This window comes from Miniopterus natalensis, chromosome 5 (genome assembly GCF_054644295.1).
Source record: "Miniopterus natalensis isolate mMinNat1 chromosome 5, mMinNat1.hap1, whole genome shotgun sequence".
NCBI lineage: Eukaryota > Metazoa > Chordata > Mammalia > Chiroptera > Miniopteridae > Miniopterus > Miniopterus natalensis.
In genome coordinates, this window is record NC_142085.1 from 22,851,041 (window position 1) to 22,867,033 (window position 15,993).

Sequence of the window (15,993 nt, forward strand, 5' to 3'; positions counted from 1 at the left end):
GCATACTCTTTCCTAAAACCTGGATCTGACACTTCTCAGCTGTTTGCATGGCCTTTGGCAAGTTGCCTGTTTCTTCATCTGTCAAATGGGAAGGACATAGTATCTGCCTCAGAGGGTTGTTGTGAAGCACAAAGAAAGCTCATACCTGTAAAGTGCTTAGAAGGTGGCTGGCATATCACAGACACTCATTAAATGTTAGTTGTTGTTATTATTGTTTATAGGGAAGTGTCCAGTCCCGGGAAATCCCTCAGTCCCAGTTTTAGCATGGAAGGGCCCATGTCCTAGACAAAAGTTCAAAATATGTCCAGAGGGTAGGCTTAGGATGGGGGACAGCTCCTGTCCTGTGGTCACTCTTCAGTGCCCTGCCTCTTTCAGAGCCCACCTCAAAATTCCCCTTTATGGCCTGTAAATGCCCCCCCAACACACACATAAAATACGTATTTCAGGAAACTATTTCTTAGTCAACAGGTTGTAATGCAGAAATTGTTCCTTTTTGTCATATAAACATTCTTCTTCATAGACCATCATCCTGCTTTCCCATTTACTGTTAAGTTTTTGAACCATCCCCTAATAGCAACTATTTGTTTGAAGATAACTTTGACAAGGCTAAATTCCTTGCCTACCTGAACGAAACCAGAACATCTAGTGCCCCCTGCTGCCTATTCATAGGAAAGGCAGGCAAATAAGGAAATCGTGATGTTTTGAGCACAGGCCTAAGCGATAAGTAAACCAGTGCGATCTGAAAGAAGACTCAAGGACCTGAAGCAGGCTTTTTTGTGGTTGTTTAAAAATCAGTAAGTCTCCTTTGACTTTGGTTTTTATGAATCAGTCTCCCAAAGCCAGGGTGCCCCTGGAAGAACCGATACAAACTCAGTTTCTTAATATTTGGAAATGAAGACCAGGCTCAGGACCCACAGGGTACTCTCACTGAGGTGTGAACATCCAGTGAGGTCCTGCCTGAGCAGCCAGTCTGTCAGTCAGCCAGGCTCTTAGCCACTCTCTCCCTTTCTCCAATTTCACATATATACAACTTCCAAAAACCTACATTGCTTTAGATTGGGAGTTCCAAGTCCTTAGGGGCCTGGGAATGGAGATAAGAAGATCTGAAAAGTTGGATAGGAAAAAGAAATCTCTATTTTCATTAACCTGTAATTAAAATTTAGCATTTCCTTGCATTAGGAAAATAGGCAGCAAACCACAGCAATATTTGTACCTGTGACTCTGTCATCACTAGGAATCGCAGATATTCACATTACAGGTACCTCCAACTATTGTTTACAGTGCACTACTTGGAATTTATGGTAATTATTAAACCCACTCTTAGATCTTGTAATTTAATAAAGAAGCACATCTATTATATCACAGATTAAACGTTTCATAATTTGATAACAGTATTTCAATACAATTGGCTTCCTTGGCAATCCTATGTATTTTATCTTGTGTGCTTCTCCAGACTGCCAAAGGGGTAGTGGCACATTTGAAGTTAGTGTCTCTGCTGTGTATCATGAATAGAAAGCTTTACAAATAGGTGGAAGTCAGTAGCCTTTGCTGTACACCTGCCTCCTGCTCTAACCTTACCATTAGCTGGAGTAGGTGACAGCTGGTGGCATGTGAGTTGAGAACGACGATGGCCCCTTTGCCTAAGGACCTTCCTATTTCCACATGCCCAAGAGTATTGCATTTCTATAATATGTATAGGTGAAAATGTCATGAGTAGGAAAATCATAAGGTTGTTTCTACCTCTGAGTATCTTTGCAACAGGGCTGGAAGCCATCTCAGAGAGCATGTAGTATGAGCATCATCTTAAATCCAGTCACTGAGGTTCAGGGGGAAGTTATTTACCAGAGTTCACATCAGTTAAAGATAATGGTGCATTCCAAGAGGGTTTTAGTTTTATTCTGAATAGGGAGAGTGTCCTGGGAGACTGAAGGGAGGGGGGGGAGGGAAAAGGGAGGAGGGAAAGGAGCTCTGGGAGAACTGAGAGCCACCCATCAGGACACCACTTCCTCCATTTCACATTACGGTGCCTGCCACCAGCACTCCTGAGAACCTTCAGGAGTCTAAACTCCTTAGGACTAACAGATTTTTCATCAGTTGGTCACATTACTTCTGAGAAGCACTTTTAAGCACATGGAATAGATCCAGCAAATTTCGCAAAATTCAATGTATATGTTTAGCTTTTTTTTTTTAGAAAAAGAAATTCTGCTATTATTCCCAGTCCCACAGCACCCCTAGAGCTGCTTGATGACTCCTAGATGATAGCCTTCGACATATATCTGAAGGGCTGTTACATAAGGAAGTGGCCTAGACAGGAACACTGGAGTGAGATGAGAAGTTGTTAGAAAGCAATACTGGAGTGAGATGAGAAGGTGTAATTCCAAAGTCAAGTTAAGGTTCTGTCTGGAAATGGGTTATCCAGAGAGGAGACAGATTTAAAGTGCCTTCCAGTTCTGGCACTCTAAACCTTTCCCAGCTCTTCCTGGGCGTGGATTATGAAACTGGGATCCTGCCTGCCCTGCCACATCCAGATGACCCTGTAGATAGTGGGTAATAAAGGGTGCTTGAGCTCTGAAACCTGATAAACGTGGGCTCTAACCTCTGCACCCCAAGGACACTTTTGCTCCCTCCACTGAAAACGGAAACAGTCTGCTGGAGAGGATGTGAAAGACCTGGGTTGCTGCAGACACAGACGTCCCTGGAACGATGAGTGAACTTCAGGGTTAAAAATCTTTCTCCTCCTGGGAGTCCTGCAACACCCAGACCCACTCCCTGGGAATGCTTGTTAATTCCGCTTCGTCCGGCAGGAGGCAGCAGGCAGCGGGCCCCAGCCCCCCGCCGGGTTCCAGAGCCAAACGCGGGGCAGACGCAACCCGCAGCCAGATCCGCCGCCGCAGCGCCAGCGCCCCCGCCGCCTACGGGACTGGGCGGGGCCGCACCGGAGCCGCGAGGAGGCACGCCGCGCATGCGCGCCCCGGGGACGGCCCCGCCCCAACCAGCCTCGCCGCCGGGTGCCGGTAACTTGAAGCGCCCGCCGCCCGGACCACTGCCCGACCCCAGGAACGATCTTGGCTCCCGCTGGCTCCCGCGAGGAGGGCTTGAGCTGCAGGTGAGTTGGACGCCATTCAGTGGAGCAGTTGCTGCCCTGGATTTTCTTGCAAAGGCGCAGAAATAAGCAGACGAGCAACCATGCAGAGGACCTTGGCAGGTTTTTTTCAGGAGATGGGCTCCGCTCTCCCAGGAATCAGTTCGCTCATCGTCCGGGGAATCCCCCAGATTCTTCCTTCTCAGGGCCCTGAATCTCCCACCCGCCCTGCCTCCTACCTTCCTGGAGCCAGGGAGCGGTGGAGATAGGCATCATTGCAAACGTGCTTGGCAGGGTTTTAACCTTCCTGGCCCCACCCAGACTTCACTGGAAAATGTGCCTTTCGAGCCCCAAGGAGTGCAAAGTTAAGGAATTGTTGCTACTCAACATGTGAACGTGCTTTTTGTATGTAGCTGATTGAACATCTCTTAGTGGATTCCCCAAATTTTGGAGGGCTCCGGGCAGAGCAGGGCCCTGTCACCTGGTTTTGGGCCCTGTTACCTGGTGCAGTAAGTCATTTTGCTGCATTGCGCCCAAGATGCTTTCTGGCCTTTCTAAGTGCTGAGCATCTCCTTTGCCATGGGATCCAGTGATGCCTCCTACATCACCCCTCACCCCCATCCCTTTCCTGTTGACGCAGCCTCTGGCTCCTCATGTGTGCTTCTGGGTTGCTTACATGGTCCTGCCACAGAAAATGAGCAAGAGGGGTGAGTGCTCTTTGTGTGAATTTTCTCTGTGCCTACAGAAACTTCTTGCAAGGGTTGGAAATAGATTTATTTTGCCTCCTTAGAACAATGCTCAGTTCCCTAAATGGATTAAGGAACTGGCTGTTTCCTGGCATTAGAGCTATACTGAGGGGAGGTCAGTTACACAGCACCTTCAGACAGGTTGCTCCTTAGGTTCACTCATCACTCATTAATTCAGCAAGTATTTACTAACCACCTGCCTGTGCATGGCAATGAGCTTGATCATGTGAGAAAGACAAAAATGAGTTTAACCTGAGCTTTACCTTCAAGGAGCTTGACTGGCTGAGAGTCGAGTTAAGCCCGTATAACTAACTCTATGCTAGGTAGAAGAGGGGACCCCAAGAGAGCATCAGAGGAAGAAATGAGGGCTTGGAGGAGGGAGAAGAATCAGCCTTTCACACCAGGTAATTGGTTTACGAAGAAAATTAGGTCCCCAGATTACTATCTGGTGGTGAGTGATCTCTCTCATAAGCGTCAGCTGTAGATATGTGTTTTCCTGGCTGTGTCAGGCATCTCAGATTGAACATGTTTCAAACAGGTCTCATCATTCCTGGTCACCTCTCTCCTTCCCCCACCACACACCTCCTGCTGTTCCAGTGTCCCTCGTTTCAGGGAATAGCATCAAGGCTCCCCTGCCCACTCCTCTCCTAGTGGTTCAAGCCAGAGACCTCCCCTTCACCTCTGCGTCCAGGCTTATTGATTCTGCCTCCTGAACCCATCTCATATCTGTCCACCTCTTGCCACCCTCATTGCCATTTGCCAGGCCAGGCTACCATTATCTCGTGCTTAGTTTACTGCAACAGCCTCTCAGCTTATTTCCCTGCCTCACTTCAACACATTTCCCGCTACTGCAGCCAGAAAGTGCTTGCTGGAATTAAATCTGATTGTGGGGCTCCCTTCATTCATCCCTCACTGCCCTTGGGACAGAAACCAGACCCCCTCACATGGCTGGTCTGGCCCTGTCTTTCTCACCAGCCCCATCTCTTTTCACAACCTCCTTGCAGCTCTTTCCATTTTGAAAACATATGTTTTCTCATGCCACTGGGCCTTTGCACATGTTCTTTCTTCTGCCTTCAACACACCCTTTCTTGCTACCCTTGGCTTACTTCTACTCTCTCCAAGGTCCCAGTTGGGACCCTGCTTCCTCCAGGAATCCTTCCTTAGGATGCCAAGCCTCATTAGGTCCCATGCCTCTCCTCTTGGGGCTCATTCACATATCTGCCTCCTCCACTGTGCTGTACTACAAGTCCTGGAAGACCAGGGCCATGTTCGGAGAGTTTTCATTGCTTCCTACTGCCTTGCTCAAAGAAGATGCTCAATAAATACTTGCTAAATGGAATTCAGTATAAATGTAAGTTGTCATATTATGGTTTGATTTATTGAACTATGCCTGAATTATAAATTTACCTCAATTGTTTTCTCAGTGGCCTCAGTACACATCAAGCTTAAAATTGGATGTACAGGCAAAGAAGAATAGTCATTATTAGGGCAGCTAATATTTGTTGAGAGCTCGGTTTGTGCCAAGCACTGTTCTAAGTGCTTTACAGTATTAACTCATTTAATTACCACAACTCTATGAGGTAGATATTTTTATTATCCCTGTTTTATAGATGGAGAAACTGAGTTTTGCAGAGATTAAAGGATGTACCTTTTACACACCTAGTAAGTGGTGGCATCAGGCTTGAAGCCACGCATGCATTGTGGAATGTTATTAACTCTTTCAGAAGGACAGTAAGTAGGACTGAACATGAGATGCTCACAGGGCTGAAGATGGTAAGTCCCCCAGCGGAAGACAGTGCAGCGTGCTCACAACTTTAAGCTCCGAGGCAAGCGGAAGCGCTTAATCCAGAATTTAAAACTCTGAAGAGCATCAGTTTCATTTGCATATTCACTTTTTTCAGCCAGCAAACTCAGTTATGAGAGGTATGATTGCTAGTGGTTAGGAAGGAGACTTCTCCGAGTCTGAAATCTTGGTTCTGCTGTGTGACCTAACAGGTGTTGCTTGCAGTCTCTGTGCCTCAGTCTCTTCATCTGGAAAATGGGGATAGTAATGGTAGTATTTACTTCATAGTGTTGTGGTGATAACTGAATGAGCTGATACATGTAAGGCCTTAGAATGGTGCCTAAAAAAATTGACTATTAAAAAAAAAAAGAATGGTACCTAGCACATGGTAATTGCTTGTAAACATTGTCCTCATTATTATTTGTTTATCCATCATTTAGTCAGTGGTTTTGAACACAGTCCTTCCTACACAGTCCTACTGCACCACTTCTTGGGCACAGATGAGCTCCCGTGTTTTATTTAATTATTCTTTCCACAGATATTGAGGGGTTTTGAGCGTGACCTCCTTTTCAGTGCTACCTCTTTTCAGTGCTGTCGTCTCGACCTGTGCCTCGGATTCCCTTCCACAAGACCCTTTCTCACAGTAAGTTCTCACTTACTCTCTGAGATAAACTCAGAACCCTTTTCCGTTCATCTGGGTCAATTTCTTACGAATTGCTACAGGAAGTAAAAGACCAATTAACCTAAATGACAAGCAGTGAGAAAACTATGAAAATGCAATGAAATCCCGTACATCATTCCTTGTATATATAGAGAGAATTATTTTCCCCATGGAGGAAATATAGATATATAAAAAAGGTAGGATATAAAGCACCACAAGGACTCTCAGAGGAGCTGGTGTTAAGGATGAGGTGTGATGTGAGGACCAACAGCCAGCGAGTGACCAGCGTCCTGTCTCCAGCCGGTAGCCTGCATACTTCCTCCTGCACCTTAGAGACCTGTGGGCAGGATTCAGTGGAATCTCAGCCCTGGGTGTGTGTTTCACCTGCTGCTGCGATCGATGCACAACAGAGTATCGTTGTCATTCAGTGAACTTCATTATATTCTTTAGTGATTTACCACTGATTAAGGGTGGCTGTCTCTGCCACCCCAGAAGAGCTGTTTCATGATAAAGCCCCTGACAAAGCAAATGTTTAAAATGCATCTGTGGTTAAATCAACAAACAAGTGTCGGAGAAACAAGATGGCGGCGTAGGTAACTGCTGCACCCGCGCCTCCCGCAACCACATCAAAATTACAGCTAAAATACAGAACCACCATCACTCAGAGCCTCCTGAAATCTGGCTGAACGGAAGCCCCACAACCAGGGAACTGAAGGAGCATCCAGACCGGGAGGAGGGGCGGAGACGCGGGCGGATCGGGGCTGAATCCCGGAGACGCGGCCGCGGGCCCACACCCGGTGCCGCGGTTGAAACCCGGGAGGAAATCTCGGCGGTGGAGGTTTCCCAGAGGAGTGAGGGGGCCCAGCCCCACAGCAGGCCCCCAGCCCAGGGCTCCAGGGCCAGGAAGAGACGTCCCCACAACTCCGGGCTGTGAAACCAGTGGGGACTGTCGCTGAGGGTCGAGGAGGCTGCGGGAGCCCCAGCAGCTCCTCTCAAAGGACCGCGCACGGACTCACTCGGACACTCCCTCTGAGCCCAGCGCCGGGCAGCAGCTGGAAAGGACCTGGGACACTTCGGGGGGAACTAACCTGCCTGAAGCCTGGGCGAGAGGCGGAGGGCGGCTTCCTCCCAGGCAGAAGGGCTGGCAGAGGCCATGGCTCCTTTGGCGAGTCCTCCCCGCACACAGCCGGCAGGCAGGCGCCATGTTTGAGTCGCCAGCACCTGACTCACACCTTGGCCCCGCCCCATGATTCCCGGAGGCCCCGCCCCTCCCCACCTGCAGCTCATCCAGGCCATTTCCAGGGGCTTTTCTGTGCAAGTGGCCTCTCGAGCCTCATGCTTAGGACTTTCCTAAAATCTCTCAAACAAGCAGCAGCAGGCCCCATATGGCTTGATAAGTGGCCCCAGGCCTGGCACTAGTGGCAGCCTGCAAGGTTCATGGCTTGGCCTCTCCTGGCCACCTCCAAACCCAGCACAAGTAGCAGCCAGCTACAGTTTGCTGTGTAGCTCATGCTGGGTGGCCCTGGGCAAGGCACAGGCTGACTTTGCACCTTCCGGGAAGCCCCAAGACAGTGCACTTGGTGATCAGACTTGACCACTCTGGATTACAATTGTACCACATCCATGAGTGACACACTCAAGGGGCGCACTTGGTGAACACCAAAGCCCCACTGAAGTAAATCCTGCTCCATAGGGGTGTATCCAGCACAGCAGCTCTCTGGCTGTAGTTGCAGCTGGTCCTCACATCCTGTTGGCCTGGGGGTCAATTCCTCCCAGTGACCCCAACAGCAACCAAGGCTCAACTACAACAGGACAGTGCACACAGCCCACATAGGGGAGCACCTAAAAGGCCCAGCTCAGGTGACGGGAGGCTGAGCCACTGGACCCTGCAGGACGCCTACTACACAAAGCCACTCTACAAATTCCAGGAGATATAGTAGCTCTGCCTAATACATAGAAACAAACACCTGGAAGCAGCCAAAATGTGGAAGCAAAGAAACATGTCACAAAGGAAAGAACAGAAGAAATGTCCAGAAAAGGAACTAAATGAAATAGATCCAAGCAAGCTAATAGATACAGAGTTCAGAATTATGGTTATAAGGATGCTCAAGGATATTATTATGAAAACAACTGAGAAAATTGATGACGTAATAAAGTACCAATTTGAAATGAAGGCTACAGGAACTGAAATGAAGAATAATTTACATGGAATCAACAGTAGAGTAGAGGACGCTGAGAATCAAATCAGCAATTGGGAACACGAGGAAACAAAAAACACCCAACCAGAAGAGCAAAAAGAAAAAAGAATCGAGAAATATGAAGATAGCATAAGGAGCCTCTGGGACAATGTCAAGAGGCCCATCATTCCTATTATTGGGGTGCCAGAAGGAGAGGAAGGAGAGCAAGAAATTGAAAACCTATTTGAAAAAAATAATGACAGAAAACTTCCCCTACCTGGGGAAAGAAATCGGCTTACAAGTCCAGGAAGCACAGAGGGTCCCAAACAAGAGGAACCCAAAGAGGCCCACAGCAAGACACATCATAATTAAAATGCCAAAGTTTAAAGACAAAGAGAGAATCTTAAAAGCAGCAAGAGAAAAGCAGTTTTTACCTACAAGGGAGCACCCATACGACTGTCAGCTGATTTCTCAACAGAAACCTTGCAGGCCAGAAGGGAGTGTTAAGAAATATTCAAAGTGATGAAAAACATGAAACTACAACCAAGATTGCTCTACCTTGCAAAGCTATCACTTAGAACTGAAGGTCAGATAAAGAGCTTCACAGATAAGAAAAAGCTAAAGGATTTATTACCACCAAATCAGCACTACTGGAAATGTTGAAGGGTCTTCTTTAAGAAGAAGCTAATGAACAAAAGAATCTGACAAACTAAATAGATCCAGAGACATTGATGCATGCAGCAGACGGTTGTATTTCAGAGGGAGGAGGGAAGGGGGGTGGAAGGTGGGAAGAGATTAACCAAAGAAGTTATATGCATAACCCATGGACACAGTCAATAATGGGGTGAAGGCCTGGGGAGGGGGTGGGAGCAAAGTGGAGGGGGTCAATTGGGGGGCGGAAATGGGACACCTGTAATACTTTCAACAATAAAGATAAATTTTAAAAATAATAATTAAAAAAATTGAAAAACAAGTATCTCCATTACCTCTTTTCCATTCTTTGGTGTGAGGATGATGGAGGGATAAATATCTATACAAAGATGAAAGAATTACAGGATAGAGTTGCTAAAGTCAAGGAATATAGAGGAAGAAGAGTAGTTGGTTCCAGACCAGTTCGACGGTGCAGACGAGAGTGGTTAAGGAGGTTGGGAGGTAGTCAAGAGGGGGGTGGGGTATAGGGGGTGGTTGGGGTTTGTAGGTGGGAGAGAGCGGGGACATTCCAAGCATGAAGGGAAAAGCGAAGATTGTGGCCTTGTCTGCAGTGAGGAGACCTGGCTAACCAGAGCAGAATTCTTACAAGGGGAAGTAGAGGGGAAGTAAACACCTGAGGGTACAGCAGGTCTGGATGACAAGGAAAATCAACCTGGGTATCCCCATAGTGGGCTTGAGAGGGATGAGCATGGGGCACAGTGGTCGAGTGTTGGATAGGTGAAGATCTGGTTTCCCTTTTTTAGTAGAGAAATTATTTTCTATAATTCTGGGTAATGCATATCTTTTTTATATACATTTGCTCTCCTGAACTCTTTTTATTTTGTAAAATGTGTCCCTTCCCTCTTGCTCTACAATTGCAGCCTTGCCAATGGACCTTGTTGGTTTTGGTTATGCAGCCCTTGTGACATTCGGAAGTATTGTGGGATATAAGCGGAGAGGTAAGCCCAGACCAGATTTCTCATCAAAATGGCCCGGTGGGGTTGGTGATTGTGTTAGGATCAGCTGAGGGCCTGGAAGTAGGACAAGAAGCTAAAGATGTCCTGGAGGTGGCTGGGGACCAGCAGTGGAAGGGATTTGTGTTACGTGGGGCTGGGCATGTAGAGCATTCAACCTGGGTTCTGGGTCCCCCTCTACTACAAAATTCTAATTTGACCCGTCAGTATCAATTGCATAATTAATTGAGTTAACCACCTTAGGGCTACTCCCTTGTTATCAAATGAGGAAATTTTTTGTTTACATAGTCATAGTATAAAAAAACTGAATTATGTTGATATTTTGTGTTGCAAAGGAAAATTTGTTGACTACTTAAATATCAAATCTAAAGTTACCTCTCCATCTCTATCTAAAAGAAGGAAAAAAACACACCCAGTTGATAAATTAAAGGGTTTTTATGGAGAAAAATGGAAGGTCAGGTTTTATATTTTACTTTGTTTTAATGTAGAAACATTTATAGTCATGGTGTCTCGTACTGCTCTTATATTTTTATGAAATTTTTTAAATGAAGTACATTTTAAAGAGTGTTACATTTGTGGCATTGGTGGACTTGAATTTGAGTGCAAAAGCCAGGTCTATGCAGTTATCAGTTCCTTCGTTCCTTAGAGATTGCTGAGAAGTCCAAGGCTAGAGCACAGGTCTCCCCAGGGGCGAGGGGCTGGCAGGGGAACAATTTCTCTGCTGTGATTGCTGAGAGCCTGAAATTCACCTTAGATTTTTGTTGTTCTTATTTTCTCTCTCAGTATGTGTAGCATCATGGATATGTGTATGATGGGGAAAAAATGATGGCCCCAAATTAAAACCTGCAAACAACTGCGTAAAAGGGGATGTTTTATAATCTACTTTAAAGAGGATTCAGTGTAAAATGCTGCTGGGATTGTTATTGAAAATTTTTTTCACTGTCAAAGACACATTTAAATAACCTGTGCTGTGGAACAGGAAAGAGCGTCTGGACATTTTTGCCTGACTTTAAGAGGGGTGGGAAGAAGTGTGCGCGCTGGCCCGCGTGCTGGGGCAGGGGAGGGGAGGAGGGGAGGGGATAAATTCACTATTCTAGCCCAAATCTCATCAGAAACATATGAAATCACGTTAGCTGTAAGGTCTCTAATTTTAGGGGTTTTGCCCAACTGCACAATATGGTTCCTTGGCCTCCTACAAGAGCCCCCCACTAAGTGACCCGGGAAGCCCCTGAGGGTATTGTGTGTTCACAAAGAAGCCCACTCGTAGCATAATGTGGGTTAAGAGCACAGGCCACAGAATCATGCATTCCTGAATTCTGCTCGACACTAACCCTAACCTAGCTTTCATACTCTTGTGCGTGATTTGAACTTCTGGGCCTCAATTTTTCATTTGTAAATTAACCTGTTAGGATTAAGTAAAATATTCTCCTTAACAATATTCTCATCTGCCTTCTGCTTGCCGCAGAACAGGGAGCGCCCAGGCATGCATTTCATCAGTATTTAGCCGGTGCCGCCCTGGGAAAACAGCAGTGAGCAAAAAGGACATGGTGCTCACGAGTGAGTGGGGGAGACGGACATTAAATATCCAATGAGGAACAATGGGAGACTATAAAGGGGCCCTCATTCAGAATGATGGTCAGAGAAGGTATCTCTGAGGATTTAACACTTAAGACAACGTCTGAAGGGGAGCTGCAGTTGACCAGGTGAACAGTGCAGGGAAGGACAGTCCAGGCAAGGAACAGCATGTCTGGAACCATGAGGAATAAAGGGTTTGGCATATTCAGGGAACTGGGGGAAGGCCAATAATAGAGCAAACTTGGGGTTTTCCTAAGTGCAGTGGGAAGCCAGAGGGCCTTCAATGAGAGGAGTGACCTGTCCAGATGTATGCTTTTTAAAAGATCATGTTTCTGTGTTTAGAGAATAGATGGATTTTGGGAGTGAGCAATGAAAAATTTAATATTATTCCTAACTGTAACATTCTAAGCCTTTATATATTTGACATGGGTAATATTATTAACCCTGTTTTGCGACTGATAAAACTCAGAGAGGCCAAGTGACTTAGCTAAAGTTCTTGAGGCAATAGGTAAAAGTATTCAGACTAAAACCTAGGGCATTTGGCTTCTCATTTAGGATGCTGCTGATGTGTGTGTGTATGAGTGTGTGTGTGTGTGCTGGTGTGTGTTGCTGCTGAATGGTTCTTAATTACGGTTACATTCTGAAATTCTATGGATATTTAAAAAATAGAGCTACCTTGACCCAACTCCTAGGGATTCCAATCCAGCAGATTCTAAATAGAGTGAACTCTGTGAAGCAAGGACAATGTGTGTCTTGTTCAGTGTCACCAGCATGTAACCCAGTGCATTGGGTAACCCCTGCAGCATGTAATCCCTGCTTTGCTGTGCGTTCAGGGTTCCTCTCCCTTGCATTTGGGATTTGGTCATTTCTTACAGACCGAAAAGGCCTGTGTTCAGTTTGGCTTTTTGTCAAGTCGCAATGGCCAAGTAAAAATACACTTGAAGGTGTGTGTATCATACTTGAAGTAATTCCTGTCACTTTCTGATTCTCTTTCTGAGCCCATACTTTTTTTTACCCCACAGGTGGTGTTCCCTCTTTGATTGCTGGTCTTTTTGTTGGATTTTTGGCTGGCTATGGAGCTTACCGTGTCTCCAACGACAGACGAGATGTAAAAGTGTCTCTGTGTAAGTAAGGCATTTTCCCCAGCTATGGAGAATTGAACCTGGGGGGTAGTTGATATGCTAAATTTAAATAATATAAAATTTAATATTATTGCTTGGTCTGTTGTTATTTAGTCTCCAGGCATCAAATCTCCCAACATGAAATGCTACAAAACAAAAAAGTCAACCTTCTTCTAAATACCAAAATAGTATTATTTTATTAATCAGGTCTTACTTAAGGAAAAATGCTAATTATTTTCCTTACATTCAGTTACCAGTACATTTGTTGAGTGTCTCCTTTGGGTCCAGGTAAACCGCCCAGTGTTCCTGAGGAAAGACCAATAAGCCAGCAGTCCTGGTCATTAAGGAGTATTCTGTAAATAGAAATTTAAGTTAGAAAAAGACTTCCTTTTAAAGGGATTTCAAGGATGGATTTTGACATGCTTGTTTATGCAAACCTTTTTAATGGGCTTAAGTATTTTAACAGAGCACTTCCTCTTTTGGAGAAAAGAGCAACTCAATACCTATGCATAATAGTTATGTTAAAGTTGAAACAATACCCCTTCTTTCAGAAGCAGGCATTGACAATGTGTTTGCAAGCCGGTTCACGCATTGGTTTGTCTTTTAGTTACAGCTTTCTTTCTGGCCACCATAATGGGGGTGCGCTTTAAGAGATCCAAAAAAATCATGCCAGCTGGGTTGATGGCAGGCTTAAGGTAAGAAAAACTATTTTGATTTCTGTTTTCCTCTGCCATCATTTTGAAGCGCTGAATTTTTGTAAAAAGTCAGCTTTAATTTGAAATGTCAAAGTAATTTTTTTTTGCAATAAGCATGACTGTGAAACCTTAAAATGTCATGCGTTCAGTCAGTCTTTGGCGTTGACGTGCACATAAACACTTTTATGGAATACACTTAGTGTTGCTGTAGTATTTGGTCACATGTACACTGCCATTTTCAGGATAAAGAACTAAATTAGGCCTTGTTTTTTCTCAAGATTTACCCATCTGAGACAGTAAATGTATTCACTTAAATCTGATACTCATGCTTTTAGAGACTCGGACAGTGACAGTCTCCTGGTTATTTTGAGTTTTTAAGGACGAAAACAATATTTGTTAAATAGATCAGTAGGGAGCCTCAAGTTTCTCTTCATTTAATCTCAGTAATTCTATGAATGAGATTAAGCATGTTACCAAGTAAAAATGAATAGGCTACATTTTTAATTCTTCCTGGAAGCTGCCTTTACATATTGAAAGCCATAAACATGTTCATTTCCTTTGATACACATTTTTACTTTTTGGAATTTATTTTGAAGAAATAATGAGATGCATATAATTACTGATGTTTATTGCAACATTATTCCTCATGCAAAACGTGATAAACTGAAAAATTAGAAACAACCTAAAAATTCGCCGGTAAGGAAATGTTTCAGTAAATGTTTTGTCTACTTAATGGAATATTGAGCAGGCAATACATGTCATGTTTTCAAAACTATTTAGTGGCATTGGAAAAATCTTAGTGACATAAGAAGACATTTCTTAAAAGGATTAAACAAACAAACATACTGTGGTCTCAATTTTAAAAAGTTTTTATGTAAAAAACCAAGATCAGGAGGGAAGTACCTCCAGCTGTTAAGAGTGTGTCTCTGGGTGGCAGTGTAGTGAGTACTTTTCTCCTCCTGCTCTGTAGAATTTTCCAGTGTGGCTACGTATATATCTGTGGTTTGGGAAGGAAAAGTGTGATTGCAAAGACTGCTTTCCAGTTTTAGGCCTGTCTAAAAATGATACTTGGTGGCGGAGAAAGTCAGAAGTAGGGTTCACGGGTCAAGAAGACAAGACCCCGAAGATATGAAATGCCTGCTGCTGCCACCCTTTGAAATTGCTATCTTTTGAAAAGCACCAGTATGTGTTTTAGGTTGATGTCCCTATTTTTAGGGAAACGACAGTCAGTAGTTTCAGTTCTGATGGTATAAGGAAAACAAATAAAACATGTTTATTAAAAAAAAAAAAGACAAGACCCCAATGAATGAAAAGTAGCTGCGATGGCAGTAACTCCTCAAAATTGTGGTTATTTTTTTCAACTTGCTTAACTTTACAAGCTTTTGCAAGTTTTGTGTTTCTTTAGACACCTTTCTCTCACAAAGCTTCATCCCACGTTTTAAGAACCGTGAGTTCTGATTTTTCTCATTCAGTGAGTGAACATTTTAAAGTGTCTAGTTTAGTCATGGCTGGGAAGTTTGAATTGAGGGTTCAGGAGATCGCCCCCACTGTAAGGAGCGGAAGTCGCAGCAGGCCCTGCGCCAGAGTTTAGTCACACCACAGGTGAGGGGAGCGCGGGGCCCTTGCTGTCTGGTGCCACCTAAGAGCCACCTTCCTTTGCCTTTTTTTCCCTCCAGCCTCATGATGATCCTGAGACTTGTCTTACTGCTGCTCTGAGAATCCGGAGGAACTGAAAACTAAACCGGTGTCATTCCACACTAACGGGCAGAGCATACTCCTGGAAGTCAGAAGATAAATTTCAATATGGAATGTTAAGTGTCTTATTTAATATTAGAAACAAAAGGAACCCTGTCACCTCCGATATGAACACTAGTCCGAGGTGGTGTGTGTTTTTTGTGTGTGTTTTTAAAGAAAACTTTGTTTTCTAATTGTCAGGTACTGTTTTCATTAAAGATACTTAATAAACTGGGATACACTTTTTCATTTGCTGTTTTCAGTTTTATATATGTGGGGTTTTTTTGATAATTCCAAATACTCATCTGAAGGGAGTTGGAATGAAACTGCAGCGTATCAGATAATGGAATGCCCTAAGTGGACTTCACAGAATGCTGATGTATCTATATGTCATTTGTATTATATTAGAAATGATATGTTTTCCATTTTTTTTTTTTTTAAACATATCTTTATTGATTTCAGAGAGAAGAAAGGAGGGGGAGAGAGAGAGATAGAAACATCAATGATGAGAGAGTCATTGATCGAGCCCACAACCCGGGCATGTGCCCCGACGGGGAATCAAACCCTGATCGCCTAGATCCTAGGTCGATGCTCAACCACTGAGCCATGCCCGGCTGGGCTGTTCAAAAAAAAAAAAATTTTATTCTCAGCATTCTTTGTACTAAAAGAACGTATTTAGTATTCAAATAAAAGTTGTTCTGTTTTAAACCCTTTTCCCCCCCATTTTAGTGTTTTCTCTATATACTGAAGTCATC

The 15,993-nt window shown here is 44.5% G+C and overlaps 1 protein-coding gene across 1 annotated transcript; it reads left to right on the forward strand.

Annotated features, from left to right (window-relative positions):
- The first annotated feature begins 3,007 nt into the window (after positions 1-3,007).
- On the forward strand, positions 3,008-15,758 carry TMEM14A (transmembrane protein 14A). The gene is made up of 6 exons (XM_016223772.2): positions 3,008-3,106; positions 6,150-6,254; positions 10,021-10,098; positions 12,711-12,812; positions 13,417-13,504; positions 15,181-15,758. Exons 3-6 carry the CDS (start codon positions 10,029-10,031, stop codon positions 15,218-15,220), a joined length of 300 nt encoding a protein of 99 aa, XP_016079258.1. The 5' UTR covers positions 3,008-3,106; positions 6,150-6,254; positions 10,021-10,028; the 3' UTR covers positions 15,221-15,758.
- The last annotated feature ends 235 nt before the right edge of the window (positions 15,759-15,993 follow it).

Bases quoted from the DNA above. Each gene is read 5' to 3' on its own strand.
- TMEM14A (XM_016223772.2), top strand. From the start codon at position 10,029: ATGGACCTTGTTGGTTTTGGTTATGCAGCCCTTGTGACATTCGGAAGT. The intron at 12,813-13,416 runs GTAAGTAAGGCA...TTTGTCTTTTAG, and splicing joins AGATGTAAAAGTGTCTCTGT to TTACAGCTTTCTTTCTGGCC. The intron at 13,505-15,180 runs GTAAGAAAAACT...TTTTCCCTCCAG, and splicing joins GGGTTGATGGCAGGCTTAAG to CCTCATGATGATCCTGAGAC.